The sequence below is a fragment of the Phacochoerus africanus genome, chromosome 6 (assembly GCF_016906955.1).
Source record: "Phacochoerus africanus isolate WHEZ1 chromosome 6, ROS_Pafr_v1, whole genome shotgun sequence".
NCBI lineage: Eukaryota > Metazoa > Chordata > Mammalia > Artiodactyla > Suidae > Phacochoerus > Phacochoerus africanus.
The window spans coordinates 29,373,400-29,396,764 of NC_062549.1; the positions used below are offsets into that span (position 1 = coordinate 29,373,400).

General features: G+C 37.2%; 1 protein-coding gene across 1 annotated transcript in view; it reads left to right on the forward strand.

Annotated features, from left to right (window-relative positions):
• Window positions 1-23,365, forward strand: part of RSPO2 (R-spondin 2) — a 163,888-nt gene that overhangs the window by 68,798 nt on the left and 71,725 nt on the right. The window contains exon 3 of the mRNA XM_047783417.1: window positions 13,294-13,482. Within this exon, the coding sequence (XP_047639373.1) occupies window positions 13,294-13,482 (189 nt within the window). The remainder of the gene's footprint in view (window positions 1-13,293; window positions 13,483-23,365) is intronic.

The following is a 23,365-nucleotide window of genomic DNA, read 5'->3' on the forward strand; positions in this document are numbered from 1 at the left end:
AATCAGAGGTCAGAGCTGGATTCAGATTTATCACTAACAAACTGTATAACCTTGGAAAGGTTTCTTAAACTCTCTGATCTGTTTGATAAGCAGAAATTATTAGTTATAAGCATTACGTTTAAAACCTATGAAAGCATGTAGATTGTAATTTGCCACATAACGTGTTTCCCTAAGTTCATTTTCTTTTCCTTTTCCCCCTATTTTGACTTAGCTCTTTTTCATTTCTTGTTCTGAATAGACATAACTTTCTTAGAATAAGCATGGTTACACTGCTAGATTTCAAACTGTGTCTAAGATATTGATTGCTGTGAAGTTAGAAAATGGACAAAGCATGTTAAAATGAACTGTTGATAAATGTTAAGTACAGACAGTTGACTTAAAAATTACTGAGAACTAAATCCCATGTAGGTCTGAAGATTTAGTAGTGAATCATTCTGATTTTTGTTAGCATGTGTAACATTTGGCCCACAGGGAGCTACACTGAGTATAACAAAGCTTTCACCTTTTTTGCATCATAGTGTCTTCCCGAATAATTGTTCCATAATAATATTTTTCAACCCTAAAGGTTTTTTTAGGTGTGTTTTTCATTAAGGCAAGTTAAAAGAATTTTATTATCTTTGAAGAGATCTTTCTGTAGGATGGTGTAGCTAGCAGTGTTCATTCTCAATTTTAAAACACAGTGGTATAACTCATGGAAATTTCCACATCTGAAACACATGGAGTGTTTAAACTGGTTAATTATGACATAGATGGTTCTTGAGGGCTGTGTTTATGACACCAAATAAGCCATCCAGTTGGCTTTCCACTTACTGTTTTAAAATTAAAATAGTGAAATAAACAGGAGTTAGTTTCTATTTCTAGGAAGCAAGTGGTACATGAGAGACAATTGAGTAACTTGTACACAATGAGAATTCCATCCTACCCTCTTCCCCTTTAAAAAAAGTCAATTTAATCTTTGGGTAGACAGGAGGGGGAGTTTTTCCTATAGGCAATTGTGTAGGTCAAACACTATGGCACTTAGGTTACAGTACTTAGGAAGTATGCAAAACTGTTTTGAAATAGTGTTAGCCTAAGAAGTATTTATGTACTTGATGGAATAAAAATCTGGCTCTGTTTATGAGCAGTTTGGTTTTTTTTTTTCTATTTAAATAATTGGATTATCTACTTGTGTAAACATGGAATCATGTGAATGTGATGGTTTCACAATCTTCATAAATGTATATATTTAGATCTGCTCATGTTGGAGTTACTATTAGCACCAACATTCTGTCAACATTTCCACAGGGTCTTTTAAGTATGTTGTGAAAGCCCAAGCCAACCCTTGGCATAAGTATACTATACAGCAGTTTCTAGCAATGGCTTATGGGATTGCACACATTCTAACTTTAAACTTTACTATTCTTTTGGCATTAGAACAGTTTTATAGAGTATATTTTTTTCCCTGTCACAGATTCAAGCAGGTGGCTTATTGTATACAATGTAAGATATGAGTCTTCCCTTGTTTCAAAACATAGTATCTTTTGGGAAATGAGCAATCACAAACCATCTTATATTTTTCTCTTACTTCATCACTAATTAATGTTATTGGTGTTAGCAGTTGTAGACGCTGAGGAACTTATGATTCTAGTATCTTGCCCACTGGAATAGTGTAGTTTGGGGATGAGCATGTTTTGGTCCTTAATTGTACATATTTCTCTGTTCCCTGTCAGAATTAATATCTGGGTGGGGATATGCATAAAGGTTTTTGTGTCTAAGAGTTGGGATGGGGAGGAAAAGGAGTAATTCTTATAGGGCTTGGCTTCAAACGTGAGTGTTAATGATGAGAAATACTTTACCATTTGGGGAATTGTATATACATAGACTCTAGCGAAAAGAGTCTGCTTTTATCTTGTGCCATTTTACTTGACGTTGGATGTTAATGACTTTTTTTTGGAATTTTTTGGAGAATTTGTAAATCCCACTTAATTCATTCAAACTGTTTTGTTTTGCTTGATGTTTTGTCGATCAGGGCACAGAACTGGTACATCCAAGGGCTCATTTAGGTTTCCCTGAGCTGCTCTCTGGTACTGAACCCCGAGGGGTCAGGACCTGATGGGTGCTGATTAAATAAAAAAACACTTAAATACCTTACTTTGCAGAAGCTCTTTTGGGAAATCTCTGGCTCCTGTCTCCAGATGTGCAACCTGCATCTGATTTTGTTGCTTATGTTTTTTGTTTATTTTGTCTGTTTGTTTTATGGCTGCACGGGGCATATGGAAGTGCCAGGTCAGGGATGGAATCTGAGCCACAGCTTTGGCAATAATGGATCCTTTAACTCACTTCACTGGGCTGGGGAGCGAACCTGCGCCTCTGCAGTGATCCGAGCAGCTGCAGTTGGATTCCTTATTCAGTACACCATAGCAGGAACTCCTAGATGCTTGTGTTTTAGGTGAAACATGTTGAAGGGATACTGCTTTTTCTCAAGGTAAAATGTGTTGAACCAAAGTAATTTTTCCTTTGATTATTGCAGTGACTGCTTTGGTACATCTTTTGTTTCTTCCAGTTTTGGTAGGCTTGCCTTGACTATTAATGCTGACTTATTAAATTAGAAGGGAAATATGTTTATCGTGTTCTGGTTGGGTCTGTTGTGCCCTCAAACAGACTGATGTAAGACTCCATCCACATTTATTTTGCAACCATATCTTGGTTCATCATCTTTCCCTTGACTAGCACCTAGTGAGGATTCTGGGCTTCCCTGGGAGGTCTTAGTTAATTCCAACTTGAAGCATGCATGACGCATGCCTCATACAGGGTTTCTGCTTCCTCATGATAGGTAAAAAATATCCTATTCAGTTAACCACACTATAGCCATGTAGTTAATCGTTGTTGTAAATGTACTTCTGAAGTGCTAATCTATGAGGATTATAACTCAGGTGGGTGCTGGCACTGGAGAGTAATTAGCTTACAATTGTGTTCCTTTTCCTCATTTTCTTGTGAAGATGTGAGTACTTGATGTGTTAAACCTGTGACTCAACTTTCTCCGTATTTTAAAATCTAGTAGCTTTGAGTTTTTGGTTAGTGAGATACATGTGATGCATAATTTTGTAGAAGCAGCAAAATCATCTGCTTAAAGCTTTTAATCCTGATATCATTAAGAATGTTCATCAGATGATTTCATTATTTTGGGAGGCTTATACAGTTTTAGAAGTATTATTTTCCTAAGGAATACTTTTGGAGATAAGGATATATCCAGTCTTTCATTCCTAATTGATATGTTTTAGATGGATAAAAAATATTAATTATCAACTAATAACATTTTCAGAAGCCAATTAATTATGGATTTCTCAAAGCTAGCACTTCAAGAAGTTAAAGTTTTGTTTAAGTCTTTTTCCTAAAAACATTAGTATCTATTGAAGGACTCACGACAAAATATAAGAGAATCTGGGAGTTCCCATTGTGGCACAGCAGAAACAAATTTGACTAGTATCCATGAGGATGTGTGTTCAATCCCTGGCCTTGATCAGTTGGTCAGGGATGTGGCTTTGGCATGAGCTGTGGTGTAGGTCACAAACACAGCTCAGATCCTGTGTTGCTGTGGCTGTGGTGTATGCTGGGAACTTTCATTTCACCCCTAGCCTGGGAACTTTCATATGCCACAGGTGCAGACCTAAAAGGAAAAAAAAAAAAAAAAGAGAGAATCTGAGAAAATATGGTTTAATTCTGTAGATTCTAAAATTTTGGAATTTTTGGCACAAGTTTGCTCTTTGTTATGCTCAAAATTTTTTCTAGACTAAATTCATGTTATTTTAGCTCCTCTAAACTTTAATGGGCATTTAGAAACTTAGCTCTATCAAAGCTTTATTAATATTACTTATTTTAACATCTATTTTCTAAGGCATGGTGATGATAATGGTGAAAATTTAGAGCATTAAAATTTGTTGTTTTTTCACCAAAGATTGCATATTTTATTTTCTTATAAATACCTAAAAGGTAGAACTAAAGAAAGTATCCTGAGATAGGAATTTTTCATTTTGGTTACATCTGTGTGGTTCCTTAATTCATAACCTTGATTGCTCAGTTGAGTTTGAGCTTGGTAGTATATATGATGACAGGATTTTTTTACCCCAATGTTGCAAGCTCTAGTAGGGAGAATCTATGCCCAGCTTGATTTGTATAAGATCTGAAGTGCAAGTTCCCTGTTATTTGTGCCAGAGATAGGGTTTTTGTTTCTAAATATATATCTTGAATTTGGGATTGGGCAGAGATAAATATTAGCAATATGATAAGATTGATAGAAGTTAATAGTAATTGTTCATTAAAAAAAAAAGCTTTTGAACTTGTAACATTATTTAACCTCCAAATATGAAGTGAGGCTAAGACGCTAGCAGCCCACTGTTCAGTCCCATTATTTTCAGAATTACAAATCTGTACCCTTTGTCAGGAATGGATGCCTTTACCTAGGAAGAATTTAGATTTCTGCTTGTTTGGCAAGGCTTACTCCAGAAACAGGGGAAGAGTTTTAAAAAGTATTAGGAGTATATTAGAAACAGATGGGCATTCAACACCTACATAAAATGTTCTATGGGATAAAATGTGAATGACTGGATTTGATTTAACAAAGGACCAAACTTAAGATACCAGGATTCATTAAGAAACACCAAACATTGCAATTTAAGAGGAATACAAATCAGATAATTAGAATTAAGAGTAAAGGTTTTTCCTCCTTGTTTACTACTTAGTGACGTAGGTATTGTTAACTGGTTTCCGCCTCATGATTTTGGCTTTCTGCAGGCACATATTCCTTTTCCTATCAAAGAGATAGGTGTGGATTTGTGTTAATACCACTAACACCTTTTTTGAGGATTTTAAAATGTTTTCTGTGATATATTTCATCTTTAGAATTTGGGGTGGGTCTGGATTTAGACAAGTGTTTGGGTTGGAATGATGAGGCTCTGGATCTCAGCAGGTTTTAGGGTTGGAAAAGTTGAAGCTTACGGGGAAAGCAAATAAACATGGTCATCAAAGCTGGGACTTAAGATCTGTTTATTCACCTGCACCCTTCAATTAAATCTCATAGAAAGAGGCAGAGCCATTTGACTTATTAAGATCCTGGCAAAATAAATTACTCTAGTCATGTTTAAAGGTCTGTTTTTGCCTGGCTTTAGATACAGAGATGGGTGTAGTCACGATGTAATGGATGGAGAAGTTCTTGTTAAGCTGTTGATTTACAACATGGAGGTGACTGGAATAGTTAAGACACTGGACCATGGTGGATTAAACTGAAACGTCTATTTGGGGCTTGGGGCATGAAGCTTCAGGCTGTAAAAGTTACTTCTGTTCTTGTTCTGAAGCATGGAGGAGCACTGTGGAAGAAGACGGGGGAGGGGGGGGGAAGGGAGGGGGGAGGGAGGGGGGAGGGAAAAGACAGCACTTAGGTTAGGTGTGGCTCACATCACTTTTGTTTTAAGAGAATCCCTCCTGTGTAGGGTTACAAAGATAGCTAAGATATGGACTCAGGTAAGTATTCCCTGTCTTTATTCATTAAGTCAGTTAAGGTTCAAGTAAATAAAGCAATGCTTTTAATGACTTTAAGAATACCTTTTAAAAAATGGAGAGTACAATTTGTGGACTCCGAAATCTTTGTGGTCAAGATGAAAGTTGGCTTTTGATACCTAAAAACAAAATAAAACAAAAAGCCTTTAATTTATGATGATTCTCTTAGCTCTGTAATTCTCTTTTTTCCATTCTTCTTACTATAGAGTGTGATTTATAGTGATAAAGAACTCTTGGTTTAACTCTGGAACTGAAAGTAAGTATAGCTTCAGCTTTACTTTGTGATGACTGCGGTACAGAAAGCTTTCTCCTTAAAACATTCTCCTATGTATGTAAATCTTCCTTTTTTTTTTTTTTAACTTATATAAGATTGGGATTTGGATAACCTTGACAGTGCCCTTTCAAATTTGTAGTTAAGCTGGGAGCAGAAGGCAGCCAGGGGACTATGCTTAGACATGCTGCCGAGGGCTCTGCAGTGTGGGGCTGCCTTTGATGCATCTCCAGCCAGCGGCTCCTGCCCTTGACTTGTCTCCTGGCTGCTCCTACTTAAGGACCTTTTCTTTCACAGAAGAGTTGCAAATTGCTTGTCCAAATATCATGCTGTAAGGTCTTTGCACCTAAGGTGGGTTCTGTTCTTAGACAACCCTGAAAATTATAAAGAGTTGGGTTCTGCCCAGTCACCACCTCCATTGCCAAAGCCATTTCATCCATCATACAGCCACTGAGTCTTTTCCAGCTCTGTTTCTCTGGCCCTGGCTTTCCACACCCTACCCAGCTCACTCTGTTTACCTCTTCTATATACACAAGTTGATCTGTATCCCAGTTTTTGAATCTTACATACTCCTTACCCTCTGCTCAGGACACCAATAACAAAGTATCAGAATAAAACCTCTTTAGAGGGCAGCTGGGAAAATTGTAAATAGTAGAGGCTTATTTCCAGTCTGCTATGTGAAAATGCTTTATATATCATAATTACTTCATGAGAGTGAGGGATAGCAGAAATTCTATGATGAAAGTAAAAACAGAAAAGTTAACCTGACAGTAGAATATAGAGAGAAGTAGAGAGAGGTAAGTGGGGGAGGGGGTGCATCACTGTCTAAGTGAGAGGTAATAAGGGCTTTATTTGGAGAAGATTAGTGGAAATCACAAGAGTGTCAGAACTAAGTCTTTTCTTTCATTCAGTTTTAAAATTGAAGTGATTCAGTTATACATATATATATACACACATATACATTATATATGTTACATAGACAAATGTATATTATACAGACATAGATGTATTCTGTTTCCTTATAGGTTACTACAAAATACTGAGTATAGTATTTTGTGCTATATAGTAGGTCCTTGTTGGTTATCTGTTTTATAAATGTGTATAAGTTCATGCCAAGCTCTTAATTTATCCCTCCTTTCCCGTTCCCCTTTGGTAATCATGTTTGTTTTCTATTTCTGTTTTATAAATAAGTTCATTTGCATCATTTTTTTAGATTCCACATGTAAGTGATACCATGTGATATTTGTCTTTCTCTGCCTTGTTTCCCTTAGCATGATAATCTTTAGGTCTACCCATGTTGCGTAAAATGGTGTTGTTGCATTCTTTTTTATGGCTGAGTACAGAACTATGATTGTAGGAGGAGATATTTTCATGGAAGCTAGGAAAGAAAGAAAAGGTACAGTAATGATCCAGCTTTAGGAGTTGAGAGGACCAGAAACAGAATGAGATCTTGAATTGAGGGTCTGAAAGCTGGTTGTGGTCTTCATAAAAGTAGTGCTGGGGATAACTGAATGGGTGGTGGTGGTAGGTAGAGACTGAAGATAAAACTGACAGGTCTGGAGTTCCTGTCGTGGCTCAGTGGTTAACGAATCCGATTAGGAACCATGAGGTTGCAGGTTCCATCCCTGGCCTTGCTCAGTGGGTTAAGGATCCGGTGTTGCCCTGAGTTACGGTGCAGATCGCAGTTGCAGCTTGGATCTGGCATGGCTGTGGCTGTGGTATAGGCCAGCAGCTACAGCTCTGATTAGACCCCAGCCTGGGAACCTCCGTTTGCTGTGGGGGCAGCCCTAGAAAAGGCAAAAAGACAAAAACACAAAACAAAACAAACAAAAAAAATCTGACAGGTCCAAGAAGTATGAATGACATTGGTCTGGTTCATTGATATGAGAAGCTGCTTATAACTTGATTGAAATGGATCAAGGTATCATACTTCATGTAAAGTATGCTCATTGCTCTGAAAAATACAAATTACACATTAAAAATAATGCTTATATTGGATTCGGAAGATGTGGTATATATACACAATGGAATACTACTCAGCCATAAAAAAGAATGACATAATGCCATTTGCAGCAACATGGATGGAACTAGAGACTCTCATCCTGAGTGAAATGAGCCAGAAAGACAAAGACAAATACCATATGATATCACGTATAACTGGAATCTAATATCCAGCACAAATGAACATCTCCACAGAAAAGAAAATCATGGACTTGGAGAAGAGACTTGTGGCTGCCTGATGGGAGAGGGTGGGAGTGGGAGGGATCGGGAGTTTGGGATTATCAGACACAACTTAGAATAGGTTTACAAGGAGATCCTGCTGAGTAGCATTGAGAACTTTGTCTAGATACTCATGTTGCAACAGAACAAAGGGTGGGGAAAAATGTAAATGTAATGTATACATGTAAGGATAACTTGATCCCCTTGCTGTACAGTGGGAAAATAAAGATAAATAAATAAAATAAAAATAATGCTTATGTGTGCACATGTAAAGAGAGAGCTGGAAAGTTTGCCAAACTGTTATGAGGAATTATATAGGAGGAGATGATTTTTCATCTAAATTTATTCTATTTTGCTCCACAAGTGCAGGTGTAAGAAAACAAGGTAGTTAATCAAAAATTAGCTGGGATCATACATTTGCAAGCAAGAGAAAGTCCGTAAAATATACTCACTCTGTAGATGAAAGCAGTTGGAGTTGATAGAACAAAATCCTGGCATAGGTGGGAAAAAGTAGCTCTTGATGTCCAATTCAAAGAGTTAATTTGGCCCTGATTTCTGGTTCCAAGTGTCTTGGTTCTTTTTTAGCCCCTTCTCTGAAAGGTTAGACTAAATCCTTGTTTTGGAATCTCTCTGGAGGAGAGGCTGTAACGAACAAATCAGGGAGCCCAGGAGAAGTGGGGAGAGCGTGTTAAGGAACTGAAACCTGTGTGGATCTGCTACAAGGAACTGTAAATATACTAGATGCTGAATTGTTATAAGTGAAAGGGTGTAGTATACAGTGTACTTAGTTGTATAACTGCTAGTCTGAATACTTATTGATTGATACTAGTTTTATATGCAATAAATATATGTAGGCTAGTAGGATGTAGTCTCTGTGAAAAGTTCCAATAATTGATGAATTTTCTATTTTCTTATATCTTTTGTGAGTTAACTCAGTAAATGAAATTGGTATGGCCTTATTTATGTTGTTATATTTATGGCCTTGCTTGGTGTAATGATGACTAAGAGTTACATGAATTGTTATATTTTAGAAATTCTACTGAGATTTCAAATTAGGTTATTTTTGAATTTTAAGCTAGAGCTAGAAACAGACTTTTCTTTTAAATGAACCCTTTAACCACTGGCTGTAGTGAATTTCATAAGGTTCATATATCAATTTTTAGATGTTATTCCAACATTTACTTAGTACTATCCTCCTTGTCCCTCCAATAGAATACTTTTGTTGTTAAAAAAAATTAAAAGAATATGTTCTGGGTGAGCATCCAGTATAGTTTATATAAATCTTCAAAAAGAGATGTGATTGTAAGTAACTGTTTTATCCTAAAGTCAGTATATGGCCTTCCTATCCATTTTTTCTCTTAAAAAAATTGAGATAATTTACTTATACATTATGAACATACATACATTTATTTATTTATTTATTTATATTTTGCCTTTTCTAGGGCTGCTCCTGCAGCACATGGAGGTTCCCAGGCTAGGGGTCTAATCAGAGCTGTAGCCGCCGGCCTATGCCACAGCCACAGCAATGCAGGATCTGAGCCACGTCTGTGACCTACACCACAGCTCATGGCAACACCAGATCCTTAATCCACTGAGCAAGGCCAGGCATTGAATCCGCAACCTCATGGTTCCTACTCAGATTCGTTAACCACTGAGCCACTACGGCAACTCCTGAACATTATTTATTAAAAATGCACAGATCCTAAATGCACAGCTTGAGTTTTAAAAATATACACATTTGTGTAACCAATACCCAATCAGTATTAGAACATTTCCATCACCTCCTATAGTGGGCTAAATATTAGCCCCTTTCTCCCAAATTCATGTCCACCTGGAACCTCAGAATATGATCTTACAGGGCTTTGCAAATGTATCTGAGATGTGAAAGCATAGTGGATTCAGGTGAGTCCTAAATCCGCTCAGTGTCTTGAGAAGACACAGAAAAGGACACACAGAGGTGCAGAGACAGGGCCGTGTGAATATGGAGGCAAAGAAGAGTGACACTGCCATAAGCCAAGGACCATTTGGGGCCACCTGAAGAAGCAAGGAGGGATTCTTCTGAAGGGCATTCCAAAGAAGCACAGCCCTGCTGATGTTTTGATTTTATATTTCTAGTCTCCAGAACTGCAAGAATAAGTTCTCATTTAAGCCACCATGGTGCGGTAATTTAATTCAGCCCTAGGAGACCCATATGCCTGCAAAAAGTCTATTGTGCCCCTTTACAGTCAGTCCTCCGTCCTCGAAGGCATTTAGGGTTCTAACATCTATCATCATAGATGAATTTTACCTGTCCTTGACATTTGTAGACATAGAATTATACAGGCCATAAACTTTGTCTGAGTGGGGGTCTGGCTTCTTTTGCTCAACAGAATGTATAGTTTCTCACCGTGTTTGTGTGTGTATCAACAGTTTAATCCTTTTTATCATTAACATCTGTAGTGTGAATATACTACAATTTATTGACCCATTCTCCATTCATGGATGTTTAGGTGGTTACTTCCTGTTCATATTTTATATATTTGTTACATCTGTATTGAGCTGTCACTGGCTTAGAAGTGAGATATCACTATTTCTTTTGTAGTTGATAGCTAGAGTTTTAGCAAATATGTTTCAATTAGTTTTTTTGTTTCTGATTTTTATGAAAGTGTGGTTGATTTATGTTTCTTCAATTTCTGTTGTACAGCAAAGTGACTCAATCCCACACGGTTCCCTGTGCTGCAGAGTAGGAGCCCATTGCCCATCTAATACTGGTCTTCCAAACCCATAATATTGGAACTTGAAATGCTTTAACTTTAGCTTCCCTTCTCACTTTCTCTAGTCTTCCATGTTATGCCATTGAATATAAAATATGTATTATTATGGGAGTTCATGTTACGGCTCAGTGGAAACAAACCAGACTAGTATCCATGAGGATGTGGGTTCAATCCCTGGCCTCCTTAGTGGGGTAAGGATCCAGCATTGCTGTGAGCTGTGGTGTAGGTCGCAGATGCAGCTCAGATCCAGCGTTGCTATGGCTGTGGCTGCTGCGTAGGCCAGCAGCTGTGGCTCTGATTTGATCCCCTAGCCTAGGGACTTGCATATGCCACACCTGTGGCCCTAAAAAGCAGGAAAAAAAAATATTATTATTTTTAGGGCATGTGGAAGTTCCCAGGCCAAGGGTTCTGAATTCAAGCAGCAGCTACGACTCACACCACAGCTGCAGCAACACTGGATCCTTTAACCTGCTGCACCGAGCCAGGGATTGAACTCATGCCTCTGTAGTGACCTGAGTTGCTCTAGTCAGATTCTTAATCCACAGTGGAAATTCCAAATAGGTATTATCTTTAAACCTTGGAAATTAGTCATTATTTTTAAAAATCACTGACTTGTAGCTATACCAATTGATTTGATCACTGTTACTTGTTACATTCTAGTTTCTTCTAGGTTCTATTTTCTTTTCCTCAATATATATAGTTTATTAGTTCTTTCAATGAGTGTTTTTTGATTAGTAAGTTCCTTGCCTTTATTTTAGCTGAAAATATATTTTGTCCTCATTCTTAGACTATCATTTAATTACTTAAAGGATTTTTCCTCAGTATGTTGAGGATAACATTCCACTACTAACACACCAATTATTTTTGATAAGAAGTCTGCTAAGAGTAAAATTTTTATTCCTCTGTAGGTAATCTACTATTTATCTCTGGTTCGAATTCATTCTTTATTGCAAATATGCTGTGTTCAGATGCAGACTTATTTTTATTGGTCTGCTCAGATCTGTGAATTTTTTATCTAAGAACTCATGTTTTTCTTTCATTCTAGAAACTAATTGTCTAATTTTTTTTTTAGTATAATGTCTTACTTATTCTCTTCTTTGATTCAGTAACACCTAAAAATCATGTATTGGAATTTTTTTTCATTTTATTCTTATGTGCTTATCTTTTTAATATTTCTATCTTGTTTTGTGCTACTTTTTTTTTTTTTCTTTTTTAGGGCTGCAGGTGTGGCATATGGAAGTTCCCTGGCTGGGGATCAAATTGGAGCTACAGCTGCCAGCCTACACCATAGCTACAGCAATGCAGGATCTGAGCTGTGTCTGTGATCTACACCCAGCTCACAGCAATATCGGATCCTTAACCCACTGAGTGAGGCCAGGGATTGAACCTGCATCCTCATGGATACTAGTCGGGCTCATTACTGCTGAGCCACAAGGAGAACTTCCTGTGCTACAGTTTTTAAAACCTGTTTTCTGGTTAAGTCCCTCTCTACCAGTCTGCCATTCAATTTGTTCATAGATTTTTTTTCTCAGTTTTAGAATTTTAATTTCTTCCTAATTTGCACATTTTATGATATTGCTTCTCATGTGATTTCCAGGCATTTTATCTCTTCAAATACTCTAACAAGACTCATTTTAAAGTCACTTTCAGATTGTTCTGTTATTTCTGATTCTGTAGGTATGAATTCTCTTACTCAGATTGGCTCTTACTTGTGGAGGTTTGTGTGCCCACGTGACTTGTTTATTTGATGTTAAGGTGGTTTTCCATGAAAGTCGCAGGTCTTGGGATTGTAGAAAATTTCTATAAGGTCGATTCATACTTTTTTCTTAGTAGCTTTTCCTGGATCTGGGCAAATTTTTCATGTTAACCTCTTGACTTAGGAACTCCATCCTACATTGATGATTTGAACTTAAATCCCATACTTGGATGTCTTGCAGACTTGTGATAGTTATTTATCATGGGTTATATTTTCTCTCCTGTGCTCACCTGTCTATGCTCCTATTCCAGAGATAAAAACTTCTTCTCTGGCCAGTTGGAATGTGGGCTTCTAGTATTTATTTCATGAACAAATAGTTTTCATTACTCCACTCTACATAGAGAAAAGTGTCAGCTTTTTTACAGGCATATTACTTTTTTTTAATACTTTAAAGTATAGATGATTTATAATATTGGGTTAGTTTCGGGTGTGTGGCAAAATGATACTACATGCATAGCTCTCAGTCTGGCTTCAGGACCCCGCCATGAGGTCTGTGTCTGTTTGGTCTAACAAGCCGTTCAGTCTGAGCTTCCAGCCTCAAACTCTGCCTCTAGGTTTCCTCTCTATCTCTAAGTTTGGTTGTATATTAACCGTTTTTCTTTTCTTTTTGATTTTGTAGGGTGGCAGAGTTAATTTTGTTTAGCATTTCTATGTGATTAAGGTAAAAAGACAAGAGACGCTGGTCTTTCCAACCTGTTGCATGGACCAGAAGTCTGATCATATTCATATTTAAACATGTGTTTTGCTTTTTTCTCTTACAGCTAGTTACGTATCAAATCCCATTTGCAAGGGCTGTTTGTCTTGTTCAAAGGACAATGGGTGCAGCCGATGTCAACAGAAGTTATTCTTCTTTCTTCGAAGAGAAGGCATGCGCCAGTATGGAGAGTGCCTGCATTCCTGCCCATCTGGATACTATGGACACCGAGCCCCAGATATGAACAGATGTGCAAGTGAGCAGTCAAATTTTGTCTACCCTATTTTACTGTTGATACAACTTGAGAGGAATTAAGTTGAAAATTTTGACTAAGAAAAAGTATATTTGTAATATGCTACAGAAATAGTCTAAGCATAAACTTAAAAAAAGGATGGGGTGGGATAACACTTTTACTTTGTTTAGTATAGAAATATATTGTACACTGCCACCTTTTTTTTTTTAAGATTACCTAAGTATTTTTTGATAACATGTATCTCAAACACAAGCATGTTAAGCAAATCTTTCAAGGCATACTTGCTCAGCACCTAGCAAAAAATTTAAATGGAATATAAAATACCTTTACACTAGAAACATCCTCTTCAGTTTACCACAATGTCTATAGCTTCTTTTTCTTCTTATACTTGAGTTTATAATACTTAAATTTATAATACTTATTCTAATATGTAATTTAATACATAAATTTAAAGCAACATTACTGATAAAAGATGAAACTAAAATATTTAGTTTACTTCAAAGTATTCTAAGTTTAACAACTACAGAAAGGTTATTAGGAAGTGGTATTCTTTACATAGGAATGCAAGGACAATTTTTTATATTTTAATCCAAAAATCACTTATAGAATTATTTTCAATGTCTAGGTAAATAATAGAAATGACATTTTTTAAAAAATGAGAGAGATACCAAAGGAACATCCCCCCCCTTTTTAAAGGGAATTCAATTTATAGAGGATAGAAGGGGTAAGGAAAAGGAACATGAAGTGAAATAATACATACACAAGAAGTTCAACCATAATTGAATATACCAAGTACCAGATCAGCAGGCAACCAGTATTTAATGGGAGTGATTTAATTATCTCCAATTAATATACTACAGGCTGGAGTTCCCGTCGTGGCTCAGTGGTTAACGAATCCGACTAGGAACCATGAGGTTGCGGGTTCGGTCCCTGCCCTTGCTCAGTGGGTTGATGATCCGGCGTTGCCGTGAGCTGTGGTGTAGGTTGCAGACGCGGCTCGGATCCCGCGTTGCTGTGGCTCTGGCGTAGGCCGGTGGCTACAGCTCCGATTAGACCCCTAGCCTGGGAACCTCCATGTGCCGCGGGAGCGGCCCAAGAAATAGCAACAGCAACAACAACAACAACTACAACAACAAAAGACAAAAAGACAAAAAAAAATATATATATATATATATACTACAGGCATGACTATTAAATCAACTGAGGTCTTTAGGTAAGAAGAGAGTTTGAATTTTATCATCTAAGGGCAGTGTTATTTTGGAAAGAGGCAGAGGTAGTAGAGGGAGGTTAAACAGTTTCTAAGAAAAATCACATGTTTGTAAAAAGGTATTTGGGAAACAAGAAGTCTCATTTGGGGGTGCAATTGGCATCTTGGAAAGGCAGCTTCTATATGACTAGACATTTAGCATTCTTAGTTTATGCTCATTAAGTATTCTTTTTCCCCCCCAAATCATTGTGACAAAAAAAATTGTCCCCCCAAATTGCCAAACACCTCCTAAGGGAGCAGTACCATCCCTAGAGGAGAACCATTGAATAGTGTGTGCTTAGTGTGCAGTGGGTTGGAATTGAGAATGAAAACAGAGTATTGAATGCAAATGATAAAGGTCTTGAGTGCCATGTTAAGTCTGGGTATTATCTGAGTGTTGGCAGTGAACTAAAGCAATTGTTTTATTTAAGATAGTTCTTGCAGAAGTGCAAGAGATGAGTTGGAGAAGGCTGCTGTAACAATTGTGGGTGAGAAATCATGTTCTGATGAAAGGTTTGTGCATAATGAATTCCAGAAACTTGTAAAATAGGATCAACGAGACCTAGTAACTGATTTAATAGTGTGAAGAGAGAATCAAATTTGATCCTAAGGTTTCTAGTGAAGATGACTGGGTGAATAGTTTTGCCTTTAGCACAGATAGAAATAAGTGGGCTTGGAAATTTTTATGTACTTCCATTTCATGGAATTGTTTGGATTAATACCTAGAGGGACCAGCTCCCCCAAAGTATATAGATTGGCTAGTTTTTTCATATATGTACATTGTCCCTAAGATATATTATTTGAGCTGTCTAGTAAGGTATATCCTCCTGGTTTTGAACCTCCGTAGGAGGATGGGTCCTTTTTGAAATAGATTCCTGTTCATACTGCTTTAGACAACGTATGGGGGAGGATTTGAGTCTGTGAATATTCTGCGGGTGTTTTATTCCAGACTATCAGTGCACAAGGACAATAAGATAAGGGTGTATATGGCTCCAGGCATTTATTCCAACTTTTATCCCTAGCATTCTACACATTGTGTATGGATGGTAGGATGACCATATAATGTATTAGCCCACCTGGGACACTGGCAATTGAAAGAGGCTGTTAATAGTAGCTATGAAGGGATATTGGGTGTGAACTAGGACTATCCTGGCCAAACTGCAATGGGTGGTAATTCAGCAATACATCATAGTCTATCAATAGGGTCTTCCTTAAAGAGATGCTCTGAAGCAGGGTTAACACACACATTTTTGGCTAAGTTGATCCCTTTTCTCAGAAATGGAGAGGAGAGCAGTGACTGTAAATCAGGCTTGAGAAAAGAATCGACATGTGAAAATGGGTTTGCTGTGGTTATACTTATTGTAAGTGAATGCAATCAATGTTGCAGTTTACTGACCTAGAAATCATTACTTATCTGGTATAAGCAGTAAGTGCTTATTAACAAGACTCCAGCGAGGCAAAATGAAAGTGGAAAATTATTTCTGAAATTCTCCGTATATGACTTCAGATGACCATGGTTCGTTCTTAATATTTGCTTTTTTTCATAGATACTTTGCATACATTGCATTTTTCTGTTTTCTATTCAGAGGATGAGACAGATTTAAATTGGAAACACTGTCACTAACTTAAAATTTGAAATTAGATCCATTTTCTAAGAGATTAGTGCTAGACATAAGAGAGGATTATACTTTTAAGTAACAGTAGATTTAAAAAATCTTGTAAATGAAACTTGCTCATCTGTTTTCCTAATCACTAGGGTAAATTCTATTATAAAGAAAAACCTTTCTTCCAAAGGAAGACTTGCTCTACACAATGTTGGCTGAAGTTGGCTTCTTGGTCCATATAGTGTGGAGCTTGCAAAATTCAAATATGCTTATAAAAACCAATTCAGTAATCATTTGTGACACACTGTGGAAAAAATATGTACTAAGACAACAAGAGCTGATATTGTCTATGTTATTATTAGGTGATATTTCTCTCATATTTTCTTTTTCATTCATTGATAAAGCCATTTACATGAAAAAAGCTTAATTTTTAAAATTGTTACACATATTTCTAATAGAAAGCACATAGACCTTTAAAAAGCAAAAACAGAAATAAATGCTACTAGAAGATAACAAAAATCAACACTTTATCTTCCATTCTTTGATATTTTGTTTCTGTGCATATTTATGTCTGTCTTTCCTTACAAATATGTCTTTTTTCTGTTTTTTTAACTTGTTTTAATGAATTATGAACATTTTTCATGTCATTAAATATGACTGCATGTGTTCTACTGAATGGATGTACCATAATATATCTATCTACTACTCCATTAAAAATTTGCTTTTAGTTTTCACCATTATAAGCAGTTATATGAAGAATTTCTTTAAATCTATATTATTTTGCTTATATACACATGCAGTTTTACACATTTTCTGATTTATTTTTATAAGATAAGCTTTTAAACTTAGCATATTTCCCCACTTTATTGAGACGTAGTTGAGATATAGCCATAATACATATTTTAAAGACTTTTTTCTTTGTCTTTTTAGGGCCACACCCATGGCATATGGAGGTTCCCAGGCTAGGGGTCTAATTGGAGCTGTAGCCACTGGCCTACGCCACAGCCACAGCAACTCAAGATCCAAGCCATGTCTGACCTACACCACAGCTCATGGCAATGCCAGATCCTTAATCCACTGAACAAGGCCAGGGATTGAACCTGCAACCTCATAAGTTCCTACTCAGATTCATTTCTGCTGTGCCAGGATGGGAACTCCTAAAGACTTTTGATACATAGTGACAAATGACCTTTTGTGGAAGTTTTACTCATTCACATCTACTAATGGCAGACATTTTCCCTTACATCTCAACAATGCTGGTTATTATTGACAAAAAGTACAAAAATACATTTTTTTGGTTTGAATATACTTTGATAAAAATGAAGGTACATATTTTTCACATGAATATTGGCACTGTAGAAATTTACCAGAATCCTTGGCCTTCTTTTTCCCTCTCTTGCACAACTGTTTTTGTTCTTAGTAATATACTTCATTTGAAGCTTTTTATTTATGACACAGTTATATGTCACATATAAATGTGAGTTCAGTGGAGCATTCACTGAATTATCACAAAGTGGACACTCGTATGTAACCACCATTTAAGGACTGTTAGTTAGCGGCGCCCCAGGAAACCTACATTGTATCCTTCCCAGTCACTCCCCTCACTCCTTCTTCAACAAAACTGCTGTCCGACTTGTAACCAAACACATATAAGAGATTATTTATTCATGAAAACACTAGTCATATCAGCTATAAATTGGAAACAACTCAAATGTTCAAACAATAAAGTATCTTAAAAAAAAGTATAAAAAGTAGAGATGAATGGGCTACTGCAACATGCAGCATCATAAATGACTCTCACAATATAACACCGAATGAAAGAAGCTGTAAAAATAATACATGCATTCACATGCTCTTCAAAAATAAGTAAACTTGATCTATGGTGCTAGATGGCAGGTTTGTGGTTTTTACGATGTATTTATTGAACACCTATTGTGTGCTGGCTTTGGTACTAGATACATGGAGATAAAATAATGATTAATTACTAGATTATGCCCTTTAGGTGCTTGTGGTATAGTACTGAGATTCTTTACCAGGGGTTATTTTGCCCGTCAGGGAATATTTGAGTAGTATTTGCAGATCTTGTGGTTATTACAAGTGGAGGGGTGCTAGTGGTATCTAGTGGACAAAGGCCATAGATACTGCTCAACTTTCTCCAATGCACAGGACAGCCTCCTGCAGCAAAGAATTACCTGGCCTGAAATGTCAGTAGTTTTGAGGTTGAGGAAGCCTGGTCTAGTGGAAATATAATTAATAAAGTGTATTATATGGTAAAGGCTGCTAATTATTTAGCTTGCGTTCTGTGCCATCTACTCTTAGAAGTACTTTTTTTTTCTCATTTATTTTTCAAAGTAGGTTATGGTGTTTGCATTTTGTGGACAAAGTTACCAACTGAGTAAAATGCACTTTCTATGGTTGGAGTGGATTTCAGCAATGAAGGAGATTCTTTCTGTGGGTGTTAGAATTATTAGGATTAAGTATTATAGAACAAAGGGGGAAAAACACATGGAAAGGTATGGAGACACACAAAAATCATTCATTGTAAAGTAAAATGCAGGTGGTTGAGTACAGTTCCATTGTAAAAGCAGAAATGATGCTAGTTAGGTTGGTGGGGACTGGGCCATTACAGACCGTATGTGCTAAACTTAGGTAGCTGAAACATCCTGAAAGCCACAGTTATCAACAAAAGATTACAAGTAAGGGAATTATAAGATTATGGTTTGGGGAAATGTTTCTCTTCTGGCAGCATGGGAGATAGGTTAGAGGGAAGTCAGTAATAAAGGCACAAGATCAATAGTCTTAGGTAAAAAGAAAATGAGAACAGCTGTATTCTCATCAGACCCTACCTGGCCAATCTATATAAATTTCAAGCTTCCCTACCCCAGCATTTCCTTTTTTCTTTTTCTTTTTTTTTTTTTTTTAATCCTTCCCTCTCTTCTTTGCTCCCTCTTTCGCTCATTCCTTCCTTCCCTTTTTTCCTTAGCACTTATGGGTAACTGACATACTTTATATTTAACTTACAAGTTTTATTCACCTCACCCAACTAGGATGCAAGGAGGGGATTTTAGTCTATATTGTTCATGTTCTTGATAATGCAAAATGGAGTCCAACACATAGCGGATGCTTAGTAAATATTTGAATGAATGAATGAACTAAGGTAGTTATAGTGGAAATGGAGTGGAGGGAGAGAGACTAAGGAAGAATCAATAGGACTTCATAATTGATTGAAGGATGTTAGCCAAAGGTGAAGGGAGGAATTAAGATGACTTATGATTTTGGTTTGAGAGCTGAAGAGTAGAATTCATCAAGGTACAAATTATGAGAGGAGGAGCATGTTTGCTGGAGAGAGAAGTCATGATGGTGGAGAAGAGAATGGTTGGTTTGGGACATGCTCAGCTTGAGATAGTGTGAGGCATCCTGGGGAGGATGCCTGATGAGCAGTTAGGTGTAAGGGTCTGGAGCTGTCAAGGGAGATCTGAATTGAATTACTGAAAAAAAAAAAAAAACAATATCAACTGAGAGAGAAAATGAGTTCTGAGGATTGAAAGCTGAGGAATGTTGACCTTTAAGAGCAAGCAAAGAAAAGCCCATGGAGGAAGCTGTGTTAGAGTCTCCAGGAAGATAGGAAATTAGAGAATAATGTCCCAGAGTGAGTAGGATAACTTGAAGTATCAGGGGGTCAGTGCCAAATAGAATTGTTGACCTTAATGGGAGTTGTTTCATTGCTGGAGCACTACCGTGATTGTTCTGGTTTCAGGAAGCAAATGGAGTCTTGGGGAAGCAACTGTGGGATGGATTGTAGACACTATTTTCTCTTCTTTCCCCTCTCTGCTAAATTTGTTGGAAAAAGAGTATCTGATAATAACTAGAAACCTCATGAATTAGGAAGAGAGAGCGTGTGTGTGTGTGTGTGTGTGTGTGTGTGTGTGTGTGTGTGTGTGTAGGGAGATTTGAATGGGAGGTAGCCAGTTGAGGTGGAGTAAGAGAGATATGATTAAAGAAACAAGATCATTGAAGAGACAGAAGAACACAGCATCTAAAACCTAAGTGGGGAAATTAGCTTTGGACAAAACAGTTGTTGAATCAGCAATTTATGAAGTACCAGGTTTTGTTTTATTTATATACTAGGAAGAGTATCAAAAAAAATAGGCTGAAGTGAAAGAAAACAGACTAGTAGAATTTTTACGTGTAAGAAAATAATATGTATACTTGTCTTGCCAGAGACAGTGTATTTTCAAAAATCATTTGCAAACAAAAATCACTGAAATGAGATTTTGCAATTCTGTATCCAATGAATTTGCTACTTTTGTTTTCACTCTGTTACATTTTATGATTCTGCCTGTGTTTTTGGCACTTTGTGAGAAATGTGTTTGGGGCTAGGAGAATGCCTAGTTTGTTTTTGAAAAGACATGAGTTTAAAAACTAGTAATTTTGAACATAGGAGAAAAATGCAAAGTTAAGTGTAACCATCCCTTAGTTTGTGAACTCCGAGATCAGTGTTTAGGTGTTTTTATTATGTGTATTACTACATGTCAAGTTTGAGTACTTTTGGAAACACCTGCCATCCTTGAGTCATGCAGTTTAATGATGGATTTGACAAAAGGTTAAGGCATTTACAATTAAGAGAAATATGTTTACAATGTTTTTAATCAAATCTGGATAACTAGCCTGCAAATGAGGGGACAGGTATAATTACTCTGAGCACCATAGAGTCTTTAGACTTTAAAGATCTATAAAGATGTAGACCTCTCACAAATATATATATATAATAAATATGTAAATATAATAAATAAATAAATATATAATAAATATATAAAATAATAAATAAATATATATAATAAATATATATATGTTATATATATATATAATTTTTGGGGGGTCTTTTTGTCTTTTCTAGGGCCACTCCCATGGCACATGGAGATTCCCAGGCTAGGGGTCGAATGGGAGCTGTAGCCACCGGCCTACGCCAGAGCCACAGCAAAGCAGGATCCGAGCCTCATCTGCAAGCTACACCATAGCTCACGGCAACACCAGATCCTTAACCCACTGAGCAAGGCCAGGGATTGAACCCGCAACCTCATGGTTCCTAGTTGGATTTGTTAACCATTGAGCCATGATGGGAACTCCCTCTTACAAATATATTGATGTAACCTCAGTATTGGTTGCAGGTAAAACTGATAGAATTAGACAAGAGTAATACTCAGCACCATTGCCTAAAGTGCTGCTGGAGCATACAATCACATGGGATTGGTGTATCACATGATTATAACAGGGGTAAGAGAAGGGAGTGGTTAGGTGAGAACAGTCAGGAAAGGCTACAGAAACTCTATAACTTAGTGATACTCTCTGCTTCCTTCACGATCTAGCCTGGGTGGCTTAAGAAGTAGTAAAGAGTTAGGGGGCATTCAGAGGAAATAGATGAACATGATACATGAAAGAGTCAGGAATGAGACCTTGATGGGAAACCTGGAGGTGATAAATGATTGATACTGCTCCAGTGAAAAATAGTATTCAGATTTAGGGACTATTATGATTACATTTAAAAGAAACCAGAAATGTCCTAAATCATGTATTGTGTTAGAGCTGTTTTACTTCAGCAAGCTACCAGATGGATTAGGGATCCTTTTAAGGAGCCTCTCATATTCTTTATTTGGAGTAGAGGCCACAATAGAGTCAAGGAGGCATGATGATGATGAAGGGGATACTTGGGTAGTTTTCCCAGTGCTAATGGTATATATTCATCTGGTGAAGAAAGAGAGGGCACATTGTAATTTGGGGGATGGTTTAGGCTGCTTAATAAAGTGTGTAAACATAGCAAACACTTAACACTTACCTTCATATACTATGCAGGCACAATGTGTGTTTTTAGAGAAAATGCAAGGGATACAGTGTGGTAAGAACTGTGATAGGGATGCACTGGGTGCTCAGGGAACCTGTGGATATCAACTAACATGCATCTGGAGTGGGTGCATTTTAGGATTTCTCAGAGTGTGTTACCTGAAACAATCCCAGAGGAGGAGGAGGGTGAGTAAGAGCAAGAGGGAAAAGGGCATTCATAGCAGAGACTCAGCTCAGAGTTGGAACATAAAGTTTGAGTATGGAATCCTGGAGGGTGAGGACGGAGGGACCATAAGCTGGGCAGACAGTCATCTTATTTTAGAATATTCTTCAGTGGCAGCAAAGGAGTAAAATGAGGCAGTACTTGAACTGAAGCATGCATCAGAATCATCTGTAAAAACACTGATTGCCAGGTCTTCCCCTAGAGTTTCTGATTTGGTAGATCTCAAAAGGTGCCTAGCTTGCCTTTTCATGCAGTTTCCAGGTACTGCTACTGTGGCTGGCTCAGACACTACACTTTGTGATTCACTTCTACAGTGTGACAATTATGTTGTCTCCATCTGTCACTAATTATGGAAAAGAAGGCTTGGCATTTGGGAAAAGACATATTTTAATATGGCATAAGCAAGCATTTGAGGATATTGTGAAGAAATGTGTGTTCTTCCTTATGTCCCTCATTAATGATCAATACCAAAATCCATAATCCTATATCTGATTCTGGACTCTACTATATCGACTGTGGTAGAATACACTGGCTTTCAAGTCAGGCTTCCAGTGCTGCTAACTTTCCCCTCCACTGACTCCCTTTTCTGCCTCCCCCATTTTCTCCTAACTCCATCTTTCTAATAACCATTCCCAATCTTTATGTGTTCTGGCAATATGGTTTCCTGGTTTATAATTCTGTCCTGACATTTTAGAATCTAATCTGCATTTGTCTTGATTTTGTGGATAAAGCTTCTGATTGAAATATAGCTTCTGCATAAGTAGAAACATTGTAAACTTTTATTTTGGACCATACTTTGGAAGGAAGAGCAGAGAAGTATTTATGGGCAGAAGTGCTTGGTCAGAGAGGGGCTTTCTGATGGCTCTGCCTACAGCTGTCTCAAGGTTGGAGATCTGACAGGGATCCCAGTTTACTCTGTGACAATGAGAGAGCCTCGTATTCTAAGCCCCAGTGTTCTTACCTGTAAAAACCAGA